Raw genomic sequence first — 24187 nt, 5'->3', positions numbered from 1 at the left:
AGCTCTGCTTTCACAGCCTGGATGCTTACATCTCTAAGCTCTACTAGCAGATGAGACCAATCCTATCTAGTCTGAACTGTATCTAGTAGTTTTGTTAATGAAACGATGGAAGACAGGGAAAGCATCACAGATATTAAAGATCAGGGTTTTGCAATTCAATGTAATGACACATAACTGCAGACACTGAAGGGACTCTCAGAGATCTTTTAGTGTAGTCTCCTTCATCATTCCATTAATGAAGGAACAGGGAGTCCAGTGATATTAAAACTCTCAAATCACATAGTTTCTTAGAACTTGGCTTTCTTCACATTTCTATGTAGAGTTCTTTTCACTGTGATATATACAATGGTCAGTTCATCACAGGAATTTTTTATTTCCAAAAGCAAAAACTTGAACTTTGGAACTCTGTTGTACAGAATATTTCTTGAAATAAGTTAAAATGGGATTTAAAAATCTTTCCGTTGCACATGATGTTACTTTAAAATATTCTAACCAGGTGATTTTTCAATTGAATTCATCCTGTATTATGATAAGTGTGATTATTTAAAAATTTTAATTTGAAGGTCATTTTTAAAAGCCTAGGCTTTGTTGATTGCCAGATAATTAGCATAATAACTAGCCACTTAAGCTAAGCAAGCTACTTAATTATATTACAGAATTAGAAAACATTTAAAGAAATGGAGAGGGAAGCAATTTTACCTTACTAAATTTTGCTGCATATTTTCTGCCTTCATTAAAATTCGGACCCCAGTCTGAGAGTGAATGTAGGCTTTCAACCTGAAATAAAAATGTCATATTAAAGGAAGCAAAACTGATTTTTAGTGTATTTTAAAACTGTGCCTATGAAAACTAAGCATCTATGAGTAGTTATTAATAATACTTAAAATTTATCTATCCAAGCACAGAAACGGTGTTAAAGATATTTTTCAACCAAGGATCTGTTTTAAAAATTACCTTTCTTCTCTCTGTACAGATTAATCTTGCTAATTTACTTATTTTTTAAAAATGTATCCAATTTGGTGGCAGGTATTTTGTCTTATTGTTAAATATATGACCAGCAATTAACAATTAGATTATCGGTAATGAGGAAAAGAAACTCAACTCTGGTAGCGGTCCCAGAGACACGCTTGATATGTGACATGGATTTGTTTGAGTCTGGGCACCACTTTCTATGAAAAGTAGAAGATGAGATTTAACTAGAACTGAATCAGACACTTCAGAATCCACTCAGTTTCAAATTTTAACCAAAACAAGTATTCATAACCTAAGCAGGTATCACCCGGTGAAAAGAAATTCCTGCTCAAAAACATGAATAATTCACATATTAATAGTTTCCTTTTTTGAGTGCTGCTTACTACTATGTGCTAGACTCTGTACTAGAACTGTATATATGTAATTTTTTACAAGCTTCATAACAACTCTATCTAGTAAACATCATCATTCTCATTTTACTGATGGAAAAAATTAAGGTGCGGAAGTAAGTTGGTTCCTGGTCACATAGCTAATAAGGGACAGAATCAGCTATTCTAACCCAGATATTCATAACTGAATCTTTCCGCTATGCTATGTTAACCATTTTTGTCCATGGTGTGTTTCTGGACAGGAGGCAGAGTGTGTATTACTCAGTTTTATGAAGACTTGGCTGAAATAGGATTTCCTGTCTTTAACTACTTGGAAACTCAATTTTCAGAGTTTTTAGTTCAACTGTGAAAGGCAGTTTAGTTTAAGGGGTAAGAGTACAGACTCTGACTCCAGACCACCTGGATTTGAATCCTAGCTTCCCTACTTATTAGCCATGTGAAGTCACTTAACCACTTTAAGGCTCAGTTTCCCCATCTTGTAAAATAGATATAACGGCAATAATCTACCTTAAAGGGTTATTGTGAGGATTAAATGAATTAATACATTTATTATTATAAGCTTCAAAGAGTAGTCTGGAATGCAGCAAACAGTGTTAAGTACTGCTGTTATTACTATAACCAAAATCCTCACCCAGAGCATCATCTCTGACTGACAAAGCCTTGAGTACACACCAAGGAAATGGGACAGAAAGTAAACAGTACAGAAACATACTCTAATAAAGACATGGCTTTATTTAATAAATATGCATATAGTAAATACCTCAACATTTTTAATAATTTCAGAAAGTTACAAGATTTTTGAAACATACCTTTGACGAATTACAGGATCAGACTTTTCAGGATCAATGTAAGGTCTTAGGATTTCATTAATAGTTTTATCATCTGGTACTCTTCCCAACAAAAACAAAAACAAAACTCATTACTTATAATTTTCTACTAAAGGTGTTAACTTAGAATTACTAAATATTGTGGCTTTAAAAAAATAACTGAACACGGACCTTTTATTTTAGTCTTGGCAAAATATAATATCCTTTTAAGCAAAAATTAGGAAAAAAGCTCAAAAACACTTCTTGGACACATTTAACAAGTCTTAAAAATAATATTTTGAGACGTTCCCTATAAATCAATTATAAAAATACAAAGCCTCATTTAACACACTCCTGTGTTCAAAGATGAAAAGAAAGATACCACAGTGAAGTAGATTTGAAAGTTGCAGAAATCAAAAATCTGAAAAAAAGGTTTCAGACGGTGCTAGTTTCAGTGCATGTTCAAATTTATTTATTCTAAATCATAAGACCAGGTTAAAAAATTGGTACTACTCTCCCTGGAAACAAAGCATTTTAGGTTTACCAAATTTCCTGTATGTATGTATGCATATTGTTTTATACTATAAAGCTGTAGAAACAAAATTAAGACACTGTTTTGAACTAGCGATTTTCCTTAATCACTTATACATATTCATATACACTACTGTGCTACATACCCCACCTGTAAAATATGAGTCCTTTCCCTGTCTTTAGTCTGGTATGCAACCTTAAATAAGAAAGTTCTTCCCTAAAATCCATATGACAATTACAAAGAGAGGACATTTATGCATAATGTGAATATATGCTAAAGATATTATTTAAAAACCAACTTAAAATTTTCCTAACCCAAGGAATCAAATAGTATATCACCATTCAAATTTTTAAATGACATTTGAAATGCTCATAATATGAAAAAAGTAGGATAAAAAACTGTTACGCAAATTACTTCCAATTATGAATACACATATATACATGTCTAAAATCACGTATTTTCTGAGAACACACTATGATGTTAATAGCAGCAATTTTATCAGCAGAATTTTGGCTTATTTTTCATTTCCTATATAACCACCTTGCTTAAGATTCTTCCTCTTGATTCAGCCCTCTTGATTCTCCCTGCATCGCTCTCCTTAACATCTGTCCCCATGCTGAAGTAAACACCATCATGATTTCTGTGCTAATCATTTCCCTTAGAGCTCTACCACCACTAAAAGTATTCCTAAGAAGTATACTTTCATTTTTTTCACATTTACATCCGAAAATCATACTCTGCATTCTTCCTTAACTTGTTTTTCTCACTCAACATTATGTTTGAGATTCATCCACATTGATATGTGTAGATGTAGTTCATTCATTTTCAGTGGTGTGTAGCATTGCATTGTATGAATATACCACACTTAGTTATCCAGTCTACTATTGACATCACGTTTAAGTTAACAGTTTATTTCAAATATGGAGACAAAATGAAAACAAGTGAGTTCTTAACAGACAGTCGTGATACTATACCTTTTTTCTACATACACAGCTTGACTCTGAGGAAACTGGAGCTTCACATGCCAACAGAACTGTCGTTTTCTAAGACAGAAAATAATCATGTGGAGATCAAGGCAGACAATAAAAGTCTGAACAAAAAACTGATTTCTTGAATTTTTGTTTTCAGATAATAATTCTAAAAGTATTCTTAGAATTTAACGTATTTTTTCTACTAAAAAGTATTTTACGTGGGCCTCTCACTGTTGTGGCCTCTCCCGTTGCAGAGCACAGGCTCCGGACGCGCACGCTCAGCGGTCATGGCTCACAGGCCCAGCCGCTCCACAGCATGTGGGATCTTCCCGGACCGGGGCACGAAGCCGCGTCCCCTGCATCGGCAGGCGGACCCTCAACCACTGTGCCACCAGGGAAGCCCTAGAGGCTATGTTTTTTAAACAATATACTTGCAAGAGGTTTTAAGAGGAAAAAACATTAGGCAGAGCAGTTCGAAATTCCAAGGACTTCGCATTCTTGAATTAGAAGGCAATTTCTCATAGTTCAGGGGCTTCTGAGATCACTTTGCTACTGCTTGAAGTTTACAAATAAATTTCCTCGTGACTAAAAATAATGAGCTGATGTCTCTGCCTGACTAGTCTGGAAATTAGGTGAATGAAGTATTGCCTGGTTGAGACCAGCTGGCTGCAGATACACTTCTGAGCCATGAGTACTTGCATTCAGTAGCAAAACAGGAGACAAGTTGGTTGCTAAGCAGAATGCACTCTGAGTTAGTCCCTTCACTTTCAGTCAAAACTTTGGTTTGATAACAGGATCAACAGTAATAATTCACTAAATGTGTGATTTTAGAAAAATAGCCATATGCTCTATTTAACATATCTAAATTTGGTGACACTAGACGCCATTCCTTTTTTAAAAAATTTAATGCTCAAAATAGTCAATCCATTACAGAAATTTAAACGTCTTCATTACATGATCGTTTTACACATTCTCCTTACTTAGAAGAAATTTCTAACAACCCACTGGCAAGTTAATTGCCAGCTGTATGCCCAAGCAATGGCTAGCATCTCCTATAAAACTATCCCTTAGCAGCACGAGCCCAAAATCTAAAATAATTTTCTTTTAATACAATCTAGCAGAGTATCTCCCACCAAACATTTATATGATTTAAGCAAATTTTTGTCTGAGGACAACTAGCATAAAATCAAGTAAAAATCCTTCTATTAGGGTAAGTAATCACAGATTTGGTTAATAACAAGACAGTTTTGAGCACTAGTTAGAGAAAAATATGCTTGATTACGCTTATGTTGATAGTGCCACTTATCACACAAGAAACAAGCATGTTAAGTTTAATATTTTTTTGGATAGAATAAAGTTGTAAAGCACCCCTTACTAATTTAAAGGTCAGATGTCTAAAATCTCAGAGGAAAAAACTTAAAAAAAAAAATCTGAATGCAAACCACAAAGTTACTGGTTTTAAACAAAGAAGTCTTCTAAAATGAAACACCTTGCAATATTTGTTATCTGTGAAACAGGCATCGCGTAGTATCACTATCAAGAGGCTGAGAGATACCACATTTCTCTCTTACTATGAAATAAACTGATTTTTTAATCTTAATGTACAATATGGTTTCTTTCTAAATATATTTGATAAGTTACATGGGGAAGAAAAAAGTTGACCAACTTGTCATCTTGTGGAACTGTAAATCATACTCAATTACCCCAACCATTGCTTGAGTAACTTCAAGAATCATTCACCTTTCTTAACGTTCAGTAGACCCTAAATACCTTCAGAAAGTACTTAACATTCCAAAAACAAAGAGAGAAAAGCCCTTGAAAATAATTTTATTTGCTGTAGTTAGTTGTGGTTATAAGGAAATCATTCATTACTTTTATTATATATACATTGCTAAATTATGACTATTATAAAAATCTTTCTATATTTGGCCTCAGTACAAATATGAACAAATCTGAAAAGTACATTTAGTTTTAAAAAAATATGATGTTGCAATATTTCAAAAACAAAAAGAGAATAAAAACATTTAATGTAACCATAGTCAGATTTAACCAACTTGTATATTGCCATATTTATATGCTTGAGATACTTTTCTTCTAAGAAATATAAGATTATTAACATGGTTGATGAGTCTTTTTACTGTTCCTTGATCCAATTCTCTTCTCATCATCAGAGGTAACTACTATCCTGAGGTTGGGTGTTTATTTTTGTCATCCATGATTTTATATATATATATATATGTATATATATATACACATATCTATAAATAATACAGTATTTTGTGTGATATCAACATTTATTTCAGTGTTGTACTCTAAATATCTTATGCTTTGCTTTTCATTTACATTATGCTTTGGAGATTTACGAATATACACGTAAATTAGTTCATTAATTTTAACTGCTACATTGTATTCCATTGCATGAAGAATGCTAAAATCTATTTATCTACTCTTTACTGATAGACATTTATGATTGCTTCCAATTTTTTTACCATTTGTTCTTGTTCTTCCATATTAAATCACAGTAAAGAAAAAAATAAAAGAATATCCTCAGGGATGGGACCATCATTTACCTTACAGAACTAAAAGTTAACTTCATTGAAAAACTGCCTGTACTTTTTTACTCTATGGTAGTATAAGAGGCATTTGAGAACAGTAATGCAGAGTATAAGATTTAAGTAAGAGTGGACAAAGAGGTTGAAGGGTGTTGTATAAACAATTCCTGAAATGAGTGAGTTAATTATCTCTAAAGTAGTTCTTTAGTTTTCCTGAAATTGATGTGGTCCTGACACAGGCAACTAAATCTCTTCCTGAGTCTGAAAGAATTGAGTGTGTTTCTCATTTTTCATAAGTATATATAGTGATATATGTCCCACTTAAAAAAATACACATACATCAAAATCCCAACAACATTACTTATGAGGGGAACTCTGAGTCCCCCTCTTTTTTGCTTATAAGTTTTCTGAAAGGACAGATTTTGTAAAGGAAAAAATTAAAGAATGCTTCGGTAAGTATCTTTAGGCATATACATAACTGTTGCTGTATTTTGGATTATTTTCTAAAGATAGATTCCAAGAAATAGAATCATTAGGATAAAGCTGGGTTTCTCAACTTCAGCAGTGCTGACATTTTGGACCAGATAATTCTATTATGGTTTGAGGGGTGGAGGTACATTGTCTTGTGCATTGCAAGATGCTCAGCAGCATCCCAGGCCTCTAACCATGAGATGCCACTAGCAACACCCACTCCCTTAGTTGTGACAACCAAAAATGCTCCCAAATATTGCAAATGTCCTCCGGGAGGCAAAATCACTATTTTTGAGAACCACTGGGACAGAGGTTTAAACATTTATTATTGTTCTTAATGCATTAGGACTACTATTCCCTAAATTCAATAAAATGCTTTCAACTGTAATAATGTCATTGTGTCCTTGTCGTATTTATCAACATTCTCAAGAACAGAAATACGGTACCCAGAATATTCTCGGTCACTTAGGCACTCCAAGGCACTATGTTTAGAGTTTGATAATAGACTGGTGAAGTAATGGTGGTAATCATTAAACCTAATGTTCCCTTCTGGACAACCTGATAAAGTAACAGAAAAACTGACCCCTTCTCTCTGAGTGCCACGAAACTGAAGTAACTATTCATGCACAGCAAAGCCTTTCCTCCTCCTCCCCCAAATATCAACACACACACACACACACACACACACACACATTCTCTCTCACACACACACATACCCCATGCATTCTCAACGGGGGCAGCATCACCCAAAAAAGGCTGAAAACTGGTTCTTAGGAGGGTAAAGAAAGTCTTAGATAGTATAATGGTTTGTGGCCCTTTAGAGGGCGCCTGTACATGAACAGATACATAGAGTATAACTGTGGTATCAAAATATCGGGGGGGTGCAGTTTAAGGGAAAATGTTTAAAAAGCCTCCTTGGGAGGCAATAATGAAAAAAAAGTTGAGAAATACTTATATATATAAGTATTAAATGATGAAAATAAATATTTTTAATACTTGATTTTAATGAGTTAATATAGGACACTTATTTAACAACTCTTGCTTACTAGAAACTATTAAGGATCATTTTCTCCCAGTTTCAAGAAAGTAATATGTGGATGAAGACACAAATTTGGGGGGGAAGTACTATACCTACATACTCAATTATTCTTCTGACTTCATGACTTTGTATTTACAAGTATGAAGGATATGCCCCAAGCTTTTAACTACGGTTATTTCTTAACATTGTGAAAGGACTTAATTCTTACTTTATGTGTCTGTATTAAATAAATTGTTGACATAATGACTGACTAGTAGTTTTTATAATCAGAAAAATCAAAGATGTTTTCATGGGGAAGTGCAGGATGGTAGTCACAGAAAGGACAGGAATAATTTTAATATTCTTTTTAAACTTAAAAACATTTTATTATTAGAAGTGTTATTTTAAGGTGTTTCCTTTTTATCTCAGAAATTATTATCCAACCAGAACTGTCAAATGATTACTTATCTAATTATTTGACAGCTTCAAAACTATCTTCCTCAAGAAATACGATACGACTAAGAGTTACACATGGAGGCTGAATTCTAAGAACTAAGATTTCTAATATAAAATTTAAATGAGCATGAATATTTTTGTTCCTAAAAAAAAAAAAATCACCAATTCTCATTCCATTCCATCACTGATTAACAAACATTTACTCAAAAAACACTTCTAAGGGCTCGCTAGGCATTAGGGATGCAAAGAAACTGAGGGGATGAGCCCAAAGCAGACCTCTTTTTAGGGCAGTGAGGCAACCACCAACCCACTGCGTTTTTCTTCCAAATCACTGTGAGAAGCTTATAGAGTTTCACATAAAAGAACCCTGTTCTTTATTGACACTGTACACAGAAAGGATATCCAATATACTGTAATGCCCAGAGGTAGGAGAGGGCAGAGATTAAGTGGACTCTGAAACCTACTCTTAACAAAATTTATTACTTCATGTGATCTTGAGCAAGAGACACATCTCTGTGCCTCAGGGTTCTCACAGTAAAATGGGGAGAACAGTATTTATATCATAGGATTAAATGAGTACATACACGTCAAGAGCTCAGAACATAGTAATCAAAAATGCTAGTTACCATTTTTACCATTGTTATAATTTTACATTCAGTTTAATGTCCTGTGAGTTATGAAGCTCAGAACAGAAATACTGATGGGGCCTTTAACTTAGAATATTGCGCCATGAATTTATAACCAAACTCCACTTACATGGAATTCAGTGTTTATGAAACTGGACATGTGGGCTAATGCCAGATTATAAAGGGCTCTGAATGTTCTGCCAAACAATATGGATTTCATTCTGTGGTTAGTGCACTACCAACAAAGGTTTTTAAAGAAGAGGGAAATGAGGGGCTTAGAAGGAGATCTCTCATCCTACTATTTAACTCTAATAACTGTTTCTAGAGTATATTCAGGACATTAACTTTTTAGCCCTTGTTTGTAGTTATTAAGGAAAGTATTTCCTACTACTTTTGAGAAGTTCACTGACATAGTGCAGTTTAAATATGCCTGAAATTTTTACTTATGATTTTTAAATACAGGTGACTCCACGAGGTAAGCTAAAGCTAGATTTTCCACGAGGTAAGCTAAAGCTAGATTTTCCACAAGTCTGATCTTCAGAGTACTATACCACTTATTAAGTTAGAAAAGCCTACAGGTTATGAAGACTACCAGTAGATCCTTTTACCAGAGAGTACTAGCAAGTAGCAATAACAATAGTTATCCCCTGGTATCCTGGGGGAATTGGTTCAGTGCTTCCCCACACTCCACTGCACAGATACTAAAATTGAAGATGCTCAAGTCCTTTATATAAAATGGTGTAGTATTTGCATATAACCTACACACACCCTTACATATACTTTATTTAAAAAAATTATTTTATAAAATATTTGATTAATTAATTAATTAATTAATATAGGCTGTGCCATGTGGGATCTTTTAGCCACACGCAGACTTCTTAGTTGAGGCATGCGAACTCCTAGTTGCAGCATGCATGCGGGATCTAGTTCCCCAACCAGGGATCAAACCCGGGCGCCCTGCACTGGGAGTGCAGAGTCTTACCCACTCGACCACCAGGGAAGTCCCCTCACATATACTTTAAATCATCTCTAGATTGCTTATACTACCTAATACAACATAAATGCTATGTAAACAGTTGCTGGTGTGCAGCAAATTCAAGTTTTGCTTTTTGGAACCTTCTGGAGATTTTTTCCCCCCAAATATTTTCAATCTGTGGTTGACTGAATCTGTAGTAGAAAACCTGCAGATACAGAGGGCTGACTAGTTTATTAAGTGCCTTTTGAATGTCATGCATTGTTCTAAATGTTTTATATGTGTTAATTTATTTCATTCTTGTACTTCTGTGGGATAAGTGCTATTATTTACAGGCGAGAACACTAAGGTACAGAGAAGTAAGTCACTCCTCCAACACGATTATTCAGCTGGAAGGTGGCAGAGCTGGGATTTGAACCCAGGCAGCACAATAACTCCAGAGTCTATGCTCCAATCTAGTATACTATTATGAACTTTCCAGAAATGAAAGTTCAGTAACAAGCCATGTATTTTTCTGTACTGGTAATTCAAATGGATCTCAATTATATTTTATTTTAAATATTTGCCTCCATATTTTAAAATCACTTTTAAGAGTTATAGTGGACATTTTGTCTCCTTGGCAACCCTTATCACCATCCTCGTTCCTAATCCATAACCATATTTTGATGAATGGATCCCATCCCTACCTCCAGGACTATACACTTAACTGTCTGGCTTAAGAAAATCACATCGTATGTCCTCCTGGACACAATGGTTCAGGATTGGGCAGATGACCTAGGTGGTCCACTCATGGTGAATTTCAGGTTTCCTGTTCAGTTATGCTGGGAAAGAAGCATTCCTAAATATTTACCTAAACTGTTACAAGGATTCAGCTGACACCATAGAAGATACAATGGAGAATCAGCAATAAACTGGGTCCTTGAAGATACAATTGAGTCATTGTACCTATTCACCCTGAAATCCATCCAACCTCAGAACATTTAGTTATGAGAGCCAATAATACACCCTATTTATAGCTCAAACCGGTTTGAACTGAATATTTTATTTCATGAAAAATAAAGCATCCTAACTGTTTGATACAAGGGATTAAATTTTTCTTTCTAGATGTCATCTTGCATTTCTAAGCAACGGAAAAGATAGACTAATCTGTATATTGTCAACTGTTATAAAATTTGGACACAGCAAATAATACCTGATGGAATTTCAGGAAAAAGGCATTTTGTTCCACTATGGGTTACGAAATCTTATTTTAACTTAAAGCAGAAGGAAAAGCTACAAAAATGTGAAACCCTTCAAGAAAAAACAAATGTACAAAATATCTACATAATTCTTCACTCATAGGCATTTTATCTTTTCGAAATGTATTTCAAGATCAAAATTTAAAGCTTCAAACATAAACGTAACTATACTTCATAAAAATAATCCATCTATTTTATTAGGATTGGTACCATAGTAAGTGTTTTTGGAAGAGTGAATACAAAGGATCTGTGTAGTTACTTAGCATGGATTAAAATTACTGGAACTGGGGAGAATGAAAACCATAATTTTATGTCTCACATCATTATGAAAATACTTTGAAAAGTTCCAGTTATATATTATATTTTGCTCTTTTAAAAATCAGTTTCACTACTACATGATAATAGGAAACAGGTTAAGTATGTGGTACTGGCTTCAGTAGACAGTATATTAAGAAAATGGATATAGTAGGTAAAGATCGAAATGAAAAAGTACATTTTGCTTCAAATAACTGTAAATACTTGAGCACTTAATAACGCAGTTCTCCACTGGGAGTGGCATCAATCTCATTTGGAAGTGGCTAGGCAGTTTTGATTGTTCCAAGGCTGGGAAGCACTTTAGGCATATAGCAGGCGGGGACCAGAAATGCTAACCTTCCTGTAATGCACGGGACAGTCCCACACAACAAAAATTGTCCTGTTCAAAATGCCAATAGAGCCCCTACTAAGAAACACCAGAACACAGAAAGGATAGCAGATATGTGCATAACAAAAACTGAATACCAGCACTAAATGCCAGCATCTGTTTCGCATTAATTTTGCAGAAAATATGTACTATAGGAACTCTGGCAAAGGAGAAATAATGGAGAAGATGAACTACCATGTGTACTTTCACAGATGTCTAGGAAATATGAAAGGGGAAGACATTCAAGGATTAAGAATATAACCAGCCTGGGTACATTTAGTTGAATACATTAGGAAATACATATACATACAATATAATATATAACTGGAACTTTGCAAAGTATTTTCATAATGATGTGAGACATAGAATTATGGTTTTCATTCTCCCCAGTTTCAGGTGGGGACAACTATGAAGATCCACTATTTGGTATGGATCCCTTAGAGGAACAGGAACGTATTCTGCTTAAAGTATGACTCTATCTCAACTCCCTGGCATGGCAATGTAAGGTCCTGCAAGGCCCAGCCCCAGTGGGGCTCTCTCCAGTCTTATCCCCTACCACTTCCCAACTCCCACCCTAGTTTCTAGATATACCAGACTACTTACATTGTCTTCAATTTGCTACTCTTTTTGCATCTGATATTCTCACCATAGACTATCCTTCCCTCTGTCTGGATAAAACCCTAGACTTAAAAACTCCTCCTTGTCCTTCAATAATTTGCTCAAATTCTATCTTCTCTTGGGAGGACTTTCCAGTCCCCAGCTCTTGAGGAATAACACTTCCCCAAGGCTGGGGCACTGAGCCCTCCTTTGTGGTCCCACAACACTCCATGTATCTTCCATCAGAGCATTCACCATACTACGTTATGAGTTTGCTGTCTTGTCTTCCCACTGAACTACTTGAGAAGAAGGACAGTGACTTACTGGCATATAAGTCAGTGGTTTTCAGGTAGAGATAAACATCAGAATCACCTAGTGCCTTTTTTTTTTTTAAATTAAAGACAAATTATTTTAGAGCCCTTTAGGTGCACAGCAAAATCAAGAGGAAGGTACAGATTTCCCATATATCCTCTGCCCCTACATATGCACAGCCTCTTCTGGTTCTTTTATAATGTAAAGATACCTAAGCTCTACCCTAGGCTCAATGACTTAGGAATTCTGTTGGTCGGGCCCAGGTATCTGCATTTTGAAATTATCCCAGTTAATTCTGATGTATACTCTAGATTGAAAACCACAAAACTGGCACATTATTGTCCGCATCTTACAAATAAGGCAATGGGCACAGAGAGGTAAATAACTTGCCAAGAAAACTCCCTTACACATAAAAATTAAATTAAATTTTGTCATGTTTAATACAAAATAAACATTTGAAAATTATTAAATATATTATTATTCCTCTTTTAAAAAGTAAAGACACTGAGGAAGACCCTTCATTATTTTGGGTAATGAGAAATACTTGAAAGAGATGTTTCCAACTGCCTGAAAAGTAGCAATTTCAAATGGCGGGGGGATAAAGAAAGGAAGGTAATTTTAGGCCATGGAATAGAGTACAACACTTGAGAGCTTCAGGCAGTCCATCCAAAGTCACATGAGATGACAGATTACACCTACTGGCAGTTCTGCCTATGACCAGTGAAGGTATCTCTGAGCTAATGACTCCTGTGGGTACAAGAAGCATTAAAAGATTCTGAGCAGGTGACCATCATACTAAAAACATGCTTTAGGAAGATGTATCTGGCATCAATGTGTAAGAGTGACTGAGGTGAGAAGACACTGAAGACAGGGAGAGCTCTCAGAAGTTCCCCAATAGTCCTAGGTGAGACAAGCTGGGCCTGCATGGGAGAAGACAGCTGATAGTTGCTGCGGTGAAGGAAGTGGAAAGGGACTCATTACTGAGGCATATCATGAAGAAGCAGACTCGGTGACTGAGGAAGGACTTCCCTAACTGAACCAGTATGGGGACCCTGATATGATCAAGAATGTTTGGTTTCCATTTGTATGAATGCTGGGTAACTGTTGCTGTGGAAAGATATACCCTCTGTGATGCTGTGGCATAAGAACTTCCTTCTTACCACTGCCTACATGGCCCCAGTAAGGGAATACCTGATTGACTGAGGAACCATTAGAAAACCAGTGTGAAAGAATAGAAGTGTTAAGTCCTTGCTGTTGCTTTGAAATTTTTTCATCAGACTGTATCAAAGCAGTTATTGGAGAGAAACCATAGAGCTAATCATTTTAAATTAGTTAACAAGTTTGTACTGAGCACCTATTACGTAATCCCCCCAAATCGACCTCTCTCACCATGACCACAACTGCTAAATCCATTTCATTTTCCTTTGCTCTTTTCTAAAGTTAGTTTGCAACAAAGTACAAACCTATACTACTTATAAGACACCATACCCCCCAAAAAAAACCAAATCCACAAAAACAAAACCAAAAAACCTGTTGTTTAAGAAATGTATTGCCACATAATCGTTTAAAGAAAAAAGTGCTACTGACATTAATACAGAGGTGGATAGGTATATCATCGCAATAAAATTTGAATGCTGTAATTTTATCCAAAGAACAAAAAGTAATTAAAAAAATTTTTTTTATTTAAGTAGAGTTGATTTACAATGCTGTGCTGATCTCTGCTGTACAGCAAAGTGACTCAGTTACACACATACAGACATTCTTACAAAAAGTAATTTTAAGAATCTATAAAAGGTTATTTCTTTACAAGAGAGACATCTAGTGGCTAGCTTCTAAAATAGGACTGGAGCTCAAATAGCAATTCACACTGTTGTTTAATAACGGGCACACTTCCACTATCTTAATACTCTAAGTTTAAGAGAGACTCCTAGACAGAGAGCCTAAGAACTCTGGGCCGAAAGGAAGATAGCAACTCAGTTCTAAGCTGACAGTTGTAAAGGAATGAAGAAGGACTGGGCTGCTTCGAAATGAGGGTCGAGGTCATGTGGAGACAAACTGCCAGAAGACAAAGGTCAAAAGTTGGGTCCATTCCTAGGGAATGGGAGGTTAGACCACACAAGAGAGTACATGCCTGGAGTTAAGCTAAAGATATTATTGGGGAGGAGTCTCTCAATCTAATTCTTTTTTCCAAATGACAAGTCAAAATATATTCCCCCTCACTGCTGAATCCTCAGGTCCAAATAGCCAGGAAAATAAAACGAGAGACTTAGGCAACCAAACGAGATGTGATATTCAAACACAACCAAGATAATCTCCAGGTTTGCTATCCATGGCTTTCTGTAGCAAAACACTAAAACACAACTGAAAAGATGCAGCCATGGATAAAAACATGGAATTTTATATGACAGTATCAGAATACTTTTCAAAGACTATTGAATATATTTACAACTCAAAATGTATAATGGTCCTGCCCACATCCATCAATGTCTTTTAAAATTATTATTTAAAAAATTCATTTATTTATTCTTAAAATAAGTATTATATGCACATGGTCTAAAATTCAAAAAAGGTACAAAAGGGCACGTAATTCCCATCCCTGTCCCCCTCCACCCAATTTCCCTCCCTTAAGATAACTACTATTAATAGTTTAATATAAGTATATACGGATATAACCTTTACTTTTCACACAATGGTAGCACACAATGAACATAGTTCTGTATCTATCTTTATTCACTTAGTATTTCTGGCAACCATTCCAATATTCATACATTTAGAGCTGCTGATTTTTTTCCCCATTTTAAAGGCGTACCATAATTTATTTAACCAGTCCACTATTGATGGATATTTAGATTCATACTACTCTTTTGCTATTACAAACAATGTTGCACCATATGTATGGTTATATATATCAGATAAATTCCTAAAAGTAGAATTGTTAGGTGAACAAGTAATTATCATGCCTTCCTGATCCATCTATCTTCGACAACTGACCTTCCCTTTGTTTGGGGCCACTACTTATTTTAGGCAATTAGGGCAACTTGGCGGAGAAGATCATCTGAAAACTCTCTCAAGGCACACAATAAGAAATCCTGGAGAAATACAGCAAACATACTGAGCTCATCAAAAAGTATGAAAAATTTTCAGGGGCCAAAAGGAAGCAGGAACTAAAAACCATAGTGGAATGTGGAAGCTATACCTGCTCTGGAGGCCTTTGCTTCCAAGTAATCAAGAGGCTTGGTAACGAAAAGGCTTATGTTTCAACAGCCACTGCGGGACGTGAGACAAGATACTGACCTCACATAAGCTGGAGACCTCAAACTGAGATCACTGCATAAAACTATGCAGTTAAAGAGTGAACCAGAAAAATTCTGCCAACCAGCAAAGGGAGACAATGAGGAAACCTGTCCACCTCAGCTTGAGGTCTAAGGAGAGAGAAAGGTATAGGAGGTGGGGGAAAGGTTTCAATTGAGAATGAATAAGTATGGACTCCTCAAATAGGTTTGGGGTTCAAATTATTATCAGTAGTATAGTCTGATAAACTTCAGACTAAGAAATTAAAGAGGGTCCTGGATTGGTGCGATGGGTATCTGGCATAAGCAAATGCATACCACCTCCTACATGAACTTGAGTTCATAATTACATTTTAGAAAAAAACAAGGAAACAAGCCATCAAAATGAAGTCAGCAGAAACAGCAGACAGCAGTAACAAATTTCCAAGAAATTCAGACAGAATTATTTACACAAATAACAAACGCACTAAATTACTGAATAAAAAGGGAGGTTAAAACATGAGAAAGGAATACATTCTACCTAAAAGACCAGGTAGATTTGGGAAAGGAACAGAACTTCAAGAAATGAAAAGTGTAACTGAAACACAAACAAAAAGCCCACTCAGTACATGGGCTAAATATCAGATTAATTAGACACAGCTAAGGAGGGAAAGTGACTTGGTTGATACACCTGAATGAATTACCCAGAATGTAGGTAAGACCGACAAAGAAATAAAAAATTAAGATAATGTATTAGAATTTTCCAGAATTATGCAGAAAGCAGAGCAAATCCAAAGGAAGATAAATCACCCCAAAGACAAAAGTGAAGAACTTAAAAGCAATTGACATAGAAAGATTGTATAAAACATCAGTGTTCTCAATAATGGCAAAAGAAGTAAGAAAACAGTGGAATAAATAAACTGAAGTACTAAAATAAATGTCAACTTGAGATACTTCATATTCAGCTAAACTATCATTCAAAAGTAAGGGTGACCTACATGATTCATATATATGAAATTTTAAAACAGGCAAAATTCATCTTCAGGGTGAAAATTAGAATAGGTTATCTGAGGAGGAGAGGAGATAACTAGGAAAAACCTTTCTTGGGTGATGGTAATATTTTATATATTTACAGGGACTGGGTTATACTGGTATATGCATTTGTCAAAACTCAACAAATATACACTTAAGATTTGTGCATTTTATTGCCTGTAAATTTTACATCAATAGGAAACGTGAGCTTCATATCTTTCAGACAACTATTTAAACTCCAACATTATTTTTTAACTGAACATACTCAATATCATGGATGTCATTCCATGACAATACATCTGTATCTAACTGTGTTTGTTTAATGGTTGCATAGAATTCCACTGTATGAAGGCATCATTATTAACTTAGCTCAGCCCAGTACTGAGGGCTACTCGAAGCTGTTGCCAGTTTTTACACTATTAAAAACAATGTTGCAATAGATATACATGTACATATATCTCTGTGAACTGTACTAATACATTTGAGGCTAAATTCCTTGAGTAGGCAGGTATAACATTTTTAGAAATATTGTCTTCTAAAATGACACCTAAGTTTTACTCTCAAGAACAGTGGAAGAAGAAAATGGTCTGGCTAGCTCATACCTTCATTATATCAGATATTGTTAATATATGCTTGTCAGACACATATTGTGTGTGTATGTATATGTATACATCTTTCTATGACCATCTATTCTTATCCTTTGCCCCTTTTCCTAATTAGTTACTAGTCTTTTTATTAATGCGTAAGCACTGTCATATATGTTTTAAGATTTTTTTTGGAAGCGGGTCTGGTAGTCTTGATTTTATTATGGTCTTTTTTGGCCAATTTTTTTTTTGGCCAATTTTTAAAAAAAAATCATGTAAATTTAGTTTTTTTCTTTTATGGCTTTGGATGGGATGTTCCTCTCATCAAAATTATGAAAATATTCCCATATTTTAAATTTCATTTTAAGTTTAAGATTTTACTAACATAATGTTGTAGGTCACTTATTCTTCAAAAATAAACTTATTCATAGAAAAAGAGATCAGATTTCTGGTTACCAGAGAGAGGGGAGGAGGGGGAATTGGACAAAGGTAGTCAAAAGGTACAAACTTCCAGTTATAAGATAAATAAATACTAGGGATGTAATATACAACATGGTAAATATAATCAAGATTGTTGTGTGTTATGTATGAAAGTTGTTCAAAGAGTAAATCCCAAGCACTCTCATCACAAGAAAAAAATTTTTTTTCTATTTCTTTAATTTTGTATCTATGAGATGACGGATGTTCATGAAATTTATTGTGATAATCACTTCATGATATATGTAAATCAAACGACTATGCTGTACACCTTACACTTATACAGTGCTGTATGTCAATAAAACGGGAAGAAAAAGATTTTAATTCCACCTGGAAGTTCCAGTAAAAAAACTGTCAAATGGGGCTTCCCTGGTGGAGCAGTGGTTGAGAGTCTGCCTGCCGATGCAGGGGACACGGGTTCGTGCCCCGGTCCGGGAAGATCCCACATGCCGCAGAGTGGCTAGGCCCATGAGCCATGGCCGCTGACCCTGCATGTCCGGAGCCTGTGCTCCGCAACGGGAGAGGCCACAGCAGTGAGATGCATGTGTACCGTAAAAAAAAAAAAAAAAAAAAAAAAAAAAAACTGTCAAATGGCAAACAGTCTCAACCCCATTTATTGAATAAGTCATTCTCTGTATTAATTTGAAATACTATCTGATCATATACTAGAGTGCCAAATAGCCTCATGTCTATTCTCTGTTATCTGAACTAACTGTTCATTTCTACATCAACACCATAAAACTTTATTAAAATTTCATACATTTTAATGAGTCCAGCCTTATTACTTTCTTTTCCCAGGTTCTCCTGGTGCTTCTCCCATGTTTACTCTTGCAAATGAACTTAAGTCATTTTTATCATGAATCCTTTCCTTCTCCAAAAAAAAAATTTAAAAATCCGAAATCAAAACCAAACAAAATCCCATTAATATTTTCATTGGGATATCAGATTTAAAGATCATTCATTTAAGAAATAAAAGTTATTTCTATAATATTGAGTCTCTTAATAACATGGTCCTTTCCCCCCATTTGTTCAACTCTTTTAAGCCATTCAGTAGAATTTAAGTTTTCTTCATAGAGATCTTTCATATTTCTTTCAATAGTTTTTGATTAACATTGGGTGAAAGTAAACATCAAGTTACATGCCCCACGTAAGAGATGAGGCAGAGAAGTTACCTTTGAAAGAGTCACAATTTAAAAGAAGTAGTTTGGGATCTGCTATAAAATAAGTAGGGGAGCCTTATATTGCACACATTTCCTTACTAAGCTCCTCTATTTTTAACAGAGAATGTCTTTTCCATATTGGCTCAACTTATTCTTAATATAAGCATCCCTTAACTTTTCTTTGTTCATTAAAGTTATCCATTATGACATTCCAGCAAATTCACCAGTCCTCTAAAATTTGTTGCTACTGATATTAAATACACTTTTGACATCACAGGCTGGTTAGTGTTATATCCCACTTTGACTATAAAATGAAAATTATGGTTCCTAGTCTTAGAAAAATTCACATATCACATAATTTTGCATATGATTTTAAGAGATTTGAAGTCATACTGGTCAAAAACTCCTACCATAAAGGATGCCTGGCTTAAAATGAACCTATGATTCTAAGGTACCTAATGCACTTGCTACCACATAACCTGCTGTTAGTCCTACAGAGGTAATTCAAGCAGAATGTGCTTTAGTCACACTTCATATGGGGCTATTTAATTGTTTTTAAAAAACGTTTTATTTTCAAGTAATTTCAAACTTTACAGAAAAGTTACAAAAACACCACAAAGAATTCTTCACTCAGAATGCTCAAAAGTTACCACTGGAACATTTAATTTTTTTTAACATCTTTATTGGAGTATAATTGCTTTATAATGTTGTGTTAGTTTCTGCTGTATAACAAAGTGAATCAGCTGTATGTATACATATATCCCCATATCTCCTCCCTCTTGCGTCTCCCTCCCACCCTCCCTATCCCACCCCTCTAGGTGGTCACAAAGCACTGAGCTGATCTCCCTGTGCAATGCAGCTGCTTCCCACTAGCTATCTACTTTACATTTAGTAGTGTATATATGTCAGTGCTACTCTCTCACTTCGTCCCACTTCCCCTTCCCCGTGTCCTCAAGTCCATTCTCTACGTCTGCGTCTTTATTCCTGTCCTGCCCCTAGGTTCATCAGAACCATTTTTTCTTTTTTTTTTTAGGTTCCATATATATGTGTTAGCATACGGTATTTGTTTTTCTCTTTCCGACTTACTTCACTCTGTATGACAGACTCTAGGTCCGTCCACCTCACTACAAATAACTCAATTTCATTTCTTTTTATGGCTGAGTAATATTCCATTGCATATATGTGCCACATCTTCTTTATCCATTCATCTGTCGATGGACACTTAGGTTGCTTCCATGTCCTGGCTATTGTAAATAGTGCTGCAATGAACATTGTGGAACATTTAATTTTTAAGAACTTCAATTTGAGTTTTTGTGTATACTGTAGCTCAAGCTGCTTAAACAAACAAAGGAATAATTTAATACCTAGGGAGTAATTATCTTAGTACAGGACCAAGATTGCATACGAACAATTCCAAACCCTGAATCTCTGAAATTGAAAAATTTTCATAACTCCTCCAGCAGCAGAAACCTGACTGATCTCATTTACAGTCATTATTTTCCCATTAAAATGTAAACATTTGTAGGTTTCACTGCAGAAATAGTATTGTTTGATTATATAATGCTGCCCCAGACCTACTAGGGATGAATATAATATAGTAAACATAACATATCCTCAAAGATTTCCAGTAAGAGAATGCAGATCGTTTATTATCATTGCACATTATCTACTAAGTGCCAGGTATTAATTTAGGTATTATTTCATTTACTCCCCTCAACAACCCAGTAAATTCGCTCTTGCCTGAGGTCACCTAACGTGAACCATAGGTAGAGGCAATATTCAAATTCAGGTTTACCTCAGTCAAAACCTTAACCACTTTTGAAAGTTTAAAAAAGCATTGAAAACAAGTCTCTTAAAAACACAATACTGGCCATGTGGGAGGTAAAAATAATTCTTTGATAAGATGTAGCATCCTCTTCTTCCCTCCTTCCAGCAAATAACACTACGATCATCTAAAATTTTTATCGTTTTCACATGAATGTCTGAGAAAACACAGATATCACAAAAAAGGTACTTCTAAATGCCTTTCTTCACTTTCCCCCCCTAAGAGTTAAGTACAGGACCATATATATTTATCTTGCTACTTATATATCACCTTTTAGCAATCGAAATTTTCTGCAATCCTGATCTTGCCAAACATCAAGTTCAATAAGTATGTCTTCCGTATTCATCTAAATCAGTGGCTCTCAAATTTTGCCTCTCCCCACTGCCCCCATCCCAGGGGATGTGTGTGTGTGTGTGTGTGTGTGTGTGTGTGACCAAAATCTAGTCAGTAGAAGCCAGGGATGCTGCTAAACATCCTATAATACACACGCCAGCCACTCACGACAAAGAACTCTGTGGCTCAAAACATCACAGTGCCAAGATAAGAAATCATGATCTAAATCACTGATGAAAATGCTGAACAAGAATGAACAAAATATAGGAACACACTAAAGAGATTTCCAAGCTATCAACCAACTAAGCAGAATATTCTAAGTATGGCTATCAACTAACAGGGAATTCACCTTAATGCTTTACTATTCATCAAACATCCAAACACAGACATTTTAAATTCAGTTCGTGGCATTTTCCATTTATAAATAATAATGGGCAATTTAACAAAGAACAAATAGAAAAATTTGGTTCCATAGATTTCAATTATTTATTTCACCAAATTATTTTGAATTATTTATTTCACCAAAATAGTTATAAGAATGAAAGATCATCTTACTACCACAGATTGGATTAAGTCAAACTTCACTCTTGAATTTTAAGATATTATTCTGAAACATGTGGCCAAATATTCCATATCTAAGTAGCAATTAAATAAAATCAAATTAAAACAAAATATCATTTCCACTTTCCAAAATAGCAACAAAATTTTTTAAAAAAAGAGACAACTCAGTGCTAGTGAGACGTTTAAACAGGTATTCTCATTTACTACAAATGGAAATGAAAACTGGCTTATCCCTAGTTTATTATTACTAGCCCTACTTTATAGATGAGGAAACTGAAGCACAAAAAGTTAGGTGGCTTAGCTTAACATCACATGGCTAGGAAGCAGCTGGTTAGAAATCTGAACCCAGGCAGCCTAGCTCCAGTTTGTGCTCTTAACTACTCCATTTTACTGTCTCTATGTTTTATAGAATTTTTTTTACAACTCTTTAAAATGCATCAAAAATGACTGGAAGACAAAATTAAGGGTGAAAAGACTGGTGAAAACATTTACAATGCATGCAACAGATCAAGATGAGATATAAGCAGGCACATTAAATGAAAAAATTCAACGGTTTAACGTCTAATCAGATATGCAAAAAAGTCTAATAATATTCAATTAAAGTGCAGTATAACTAAAATAGGCACTCATACATTTTTGTGGAAGGTACTAAGTGGTACTTTTTTGGGGAGGACAATTTGGAGTTTCCTTCAAAAGTATAAATGCATGTAGTCTCTGACCCAGTAATTCCACTTTCTAGGAATTGATCATACAGAAAAAGTCACATAAGCACACAAAACAATTTATTCAAGGATGTTTATAACAGCATTATTTGTAATAATTAAAATCTAGAAATTAGCTAAAAATGTTCATGAATATAGGAATAAATAAATTAGGATATAGTCATAGTTGAAATATACTACTTAAACAAAGTGAGGTAGATTTGCATTAACAAGTAAGATGTCCATAATATATTGTTAAATAGAAAAAAGCTAGCTGTAGAAAAAAGTGTGTGCCTTTATTCACATAGATGAATAATGTTTAACTTGAGGAGAGTCATGTAACTTTTTATACTTTTATATAAGTACTTAATATTATGTTTTACTTTATTAATTGAAAAAAGGACACATGATTAGAAGAAAACATAAAATATTATCAGTGGTTGTCTCTGCGTAGTGGAATTAAAGGTGCTATTTTTCCTTTAATTTTTTTTATGATGAGGATGTATTACTTTTACAATTGCTACTATATGCTGATTCCTTCCTACACTCCAGTTAGTGTCTAGGTAAATTAATACACTAAGGTCACAACTACACAGTAGCTATCATTAGCTCCATTTTACAGATGTGAAAGCAGCTAAGAAATTGACTCTAAAGTCTACTGTGTACTATGTTGCTAAGCTCCGCATGGGAAGACACTAAAAATATAAGAAAATCAAGCCCAAATCATTGTAAATTCATGAGTAAAAGGCATAATGCAAGAAGAGTCCAATTTGCCATTTCAGAGATCTGAGGTGTTCCAAAATAACAGTGTAAATTTGTGTTCTAAGCCCAGAAAATACACCAAATGTAGTATTCTTGGAAAAAACTTCCCACATACATTCATGTGTCTAAAGACCCCAAAATTAAAATTTTGAGGCTATATTAGTAGTAGTAAAACCATTCTGAATGGTTTCTTTCATAAAACAGGAATACATTTTATATTTCAGATGGCACAAACCAGTTATCTTAAATTTCAAACAAATTATGTCTATTTCTAAATATGTCAGTTTCAAAATACACAAAAGAATCATCTCATATTTGATAAATGCAAAGTATTACTTTACTCCTAGAAACCAACCAAAAAAAGGGAAAACCACCTTTACAAATATTTGTCTTGAAACATAAAATAAGTGGATAACACCATTCTCTAATAATATAATATCTTCTGAAAAGATGGAAGGTTTATTAGAATAATTCTGATCATTCTGACTCTTCAATTTATGTAGTAAAATTGTGAGGGAACCTTACAGTTTACCTAGTACAACCCCCACCATTATGCCGATGGAGCCCGGAGAAAAGAAGTAATTTGCTCAAGGCCTCACAGTTACTAAGAGGCTGAAGCGGGGAGGACTCACTCAGGTTTTTTGACTCTAAATCCAGAATGTTGACTTTTGAAAGGTATTATCCAATAATTTAGTGGGCTAGTTATAGTACTTTGGGATACTGTTCTTTTCTGTACTACTGGGGCCTTTTTGAACCAGCACTTTTCAGAGAGCAGGAAACTCATCTCTAATGTATTATCTGTATTCACAGATTCACTACAGACTAAATGTTTTCCAAGTTCCCCTTCTTCTCCATCACTGGCTCTCAAATGAAATTCTATTTGGAATC

General features: G+C 34.8%; 1 protein-coding gene across 1 annotated transcript in view; it reads right to left on the bottom strand.

The window, feature by feature from the left end:
* The window catches only part of ZNHIT6 (zinc finger HIT-type containing 6), a 58338-nt gene that overhangs the window by 23484 nt on the left and 10667 nt on the right, over positions 1–24187 (bottom strand). The window contains exons 6-8 of the mRNA XM_030866114.3: positions 3674–3742; positions 2171–2251; positions 700–777 (exon numbers count right to left, since the gene is read on the bottom strand). Of these exons, the coding sequence (XP_030721974.1) occupies positions 700–777; positions 2171–2251; positions 3674–3742 (228 nt within the window). The remainder of the gene's footprint in view (positions 1–699; positions 778–2170; positions 2252–3673; positions 3743–24187) is intronic.

The sequence above is a fragment of the Globicephala melas genome, chromosome 1, assembly GCF_963455315.2.
Source record: "Globicephala melas chromosome 1, mGloMel1.2, whole genome shotgun sequence".
Lineage (NCBI taxonomy): Eukaryota > Metazoa > Chordata > Mammalia > Artiodactyla > Delphinidae > Globicephala > Globicephala melas.
Note: the sequence above shows the minus strand (reverse complement) of the source record. Positions and strands in the feature narration are given on the sequence as shown.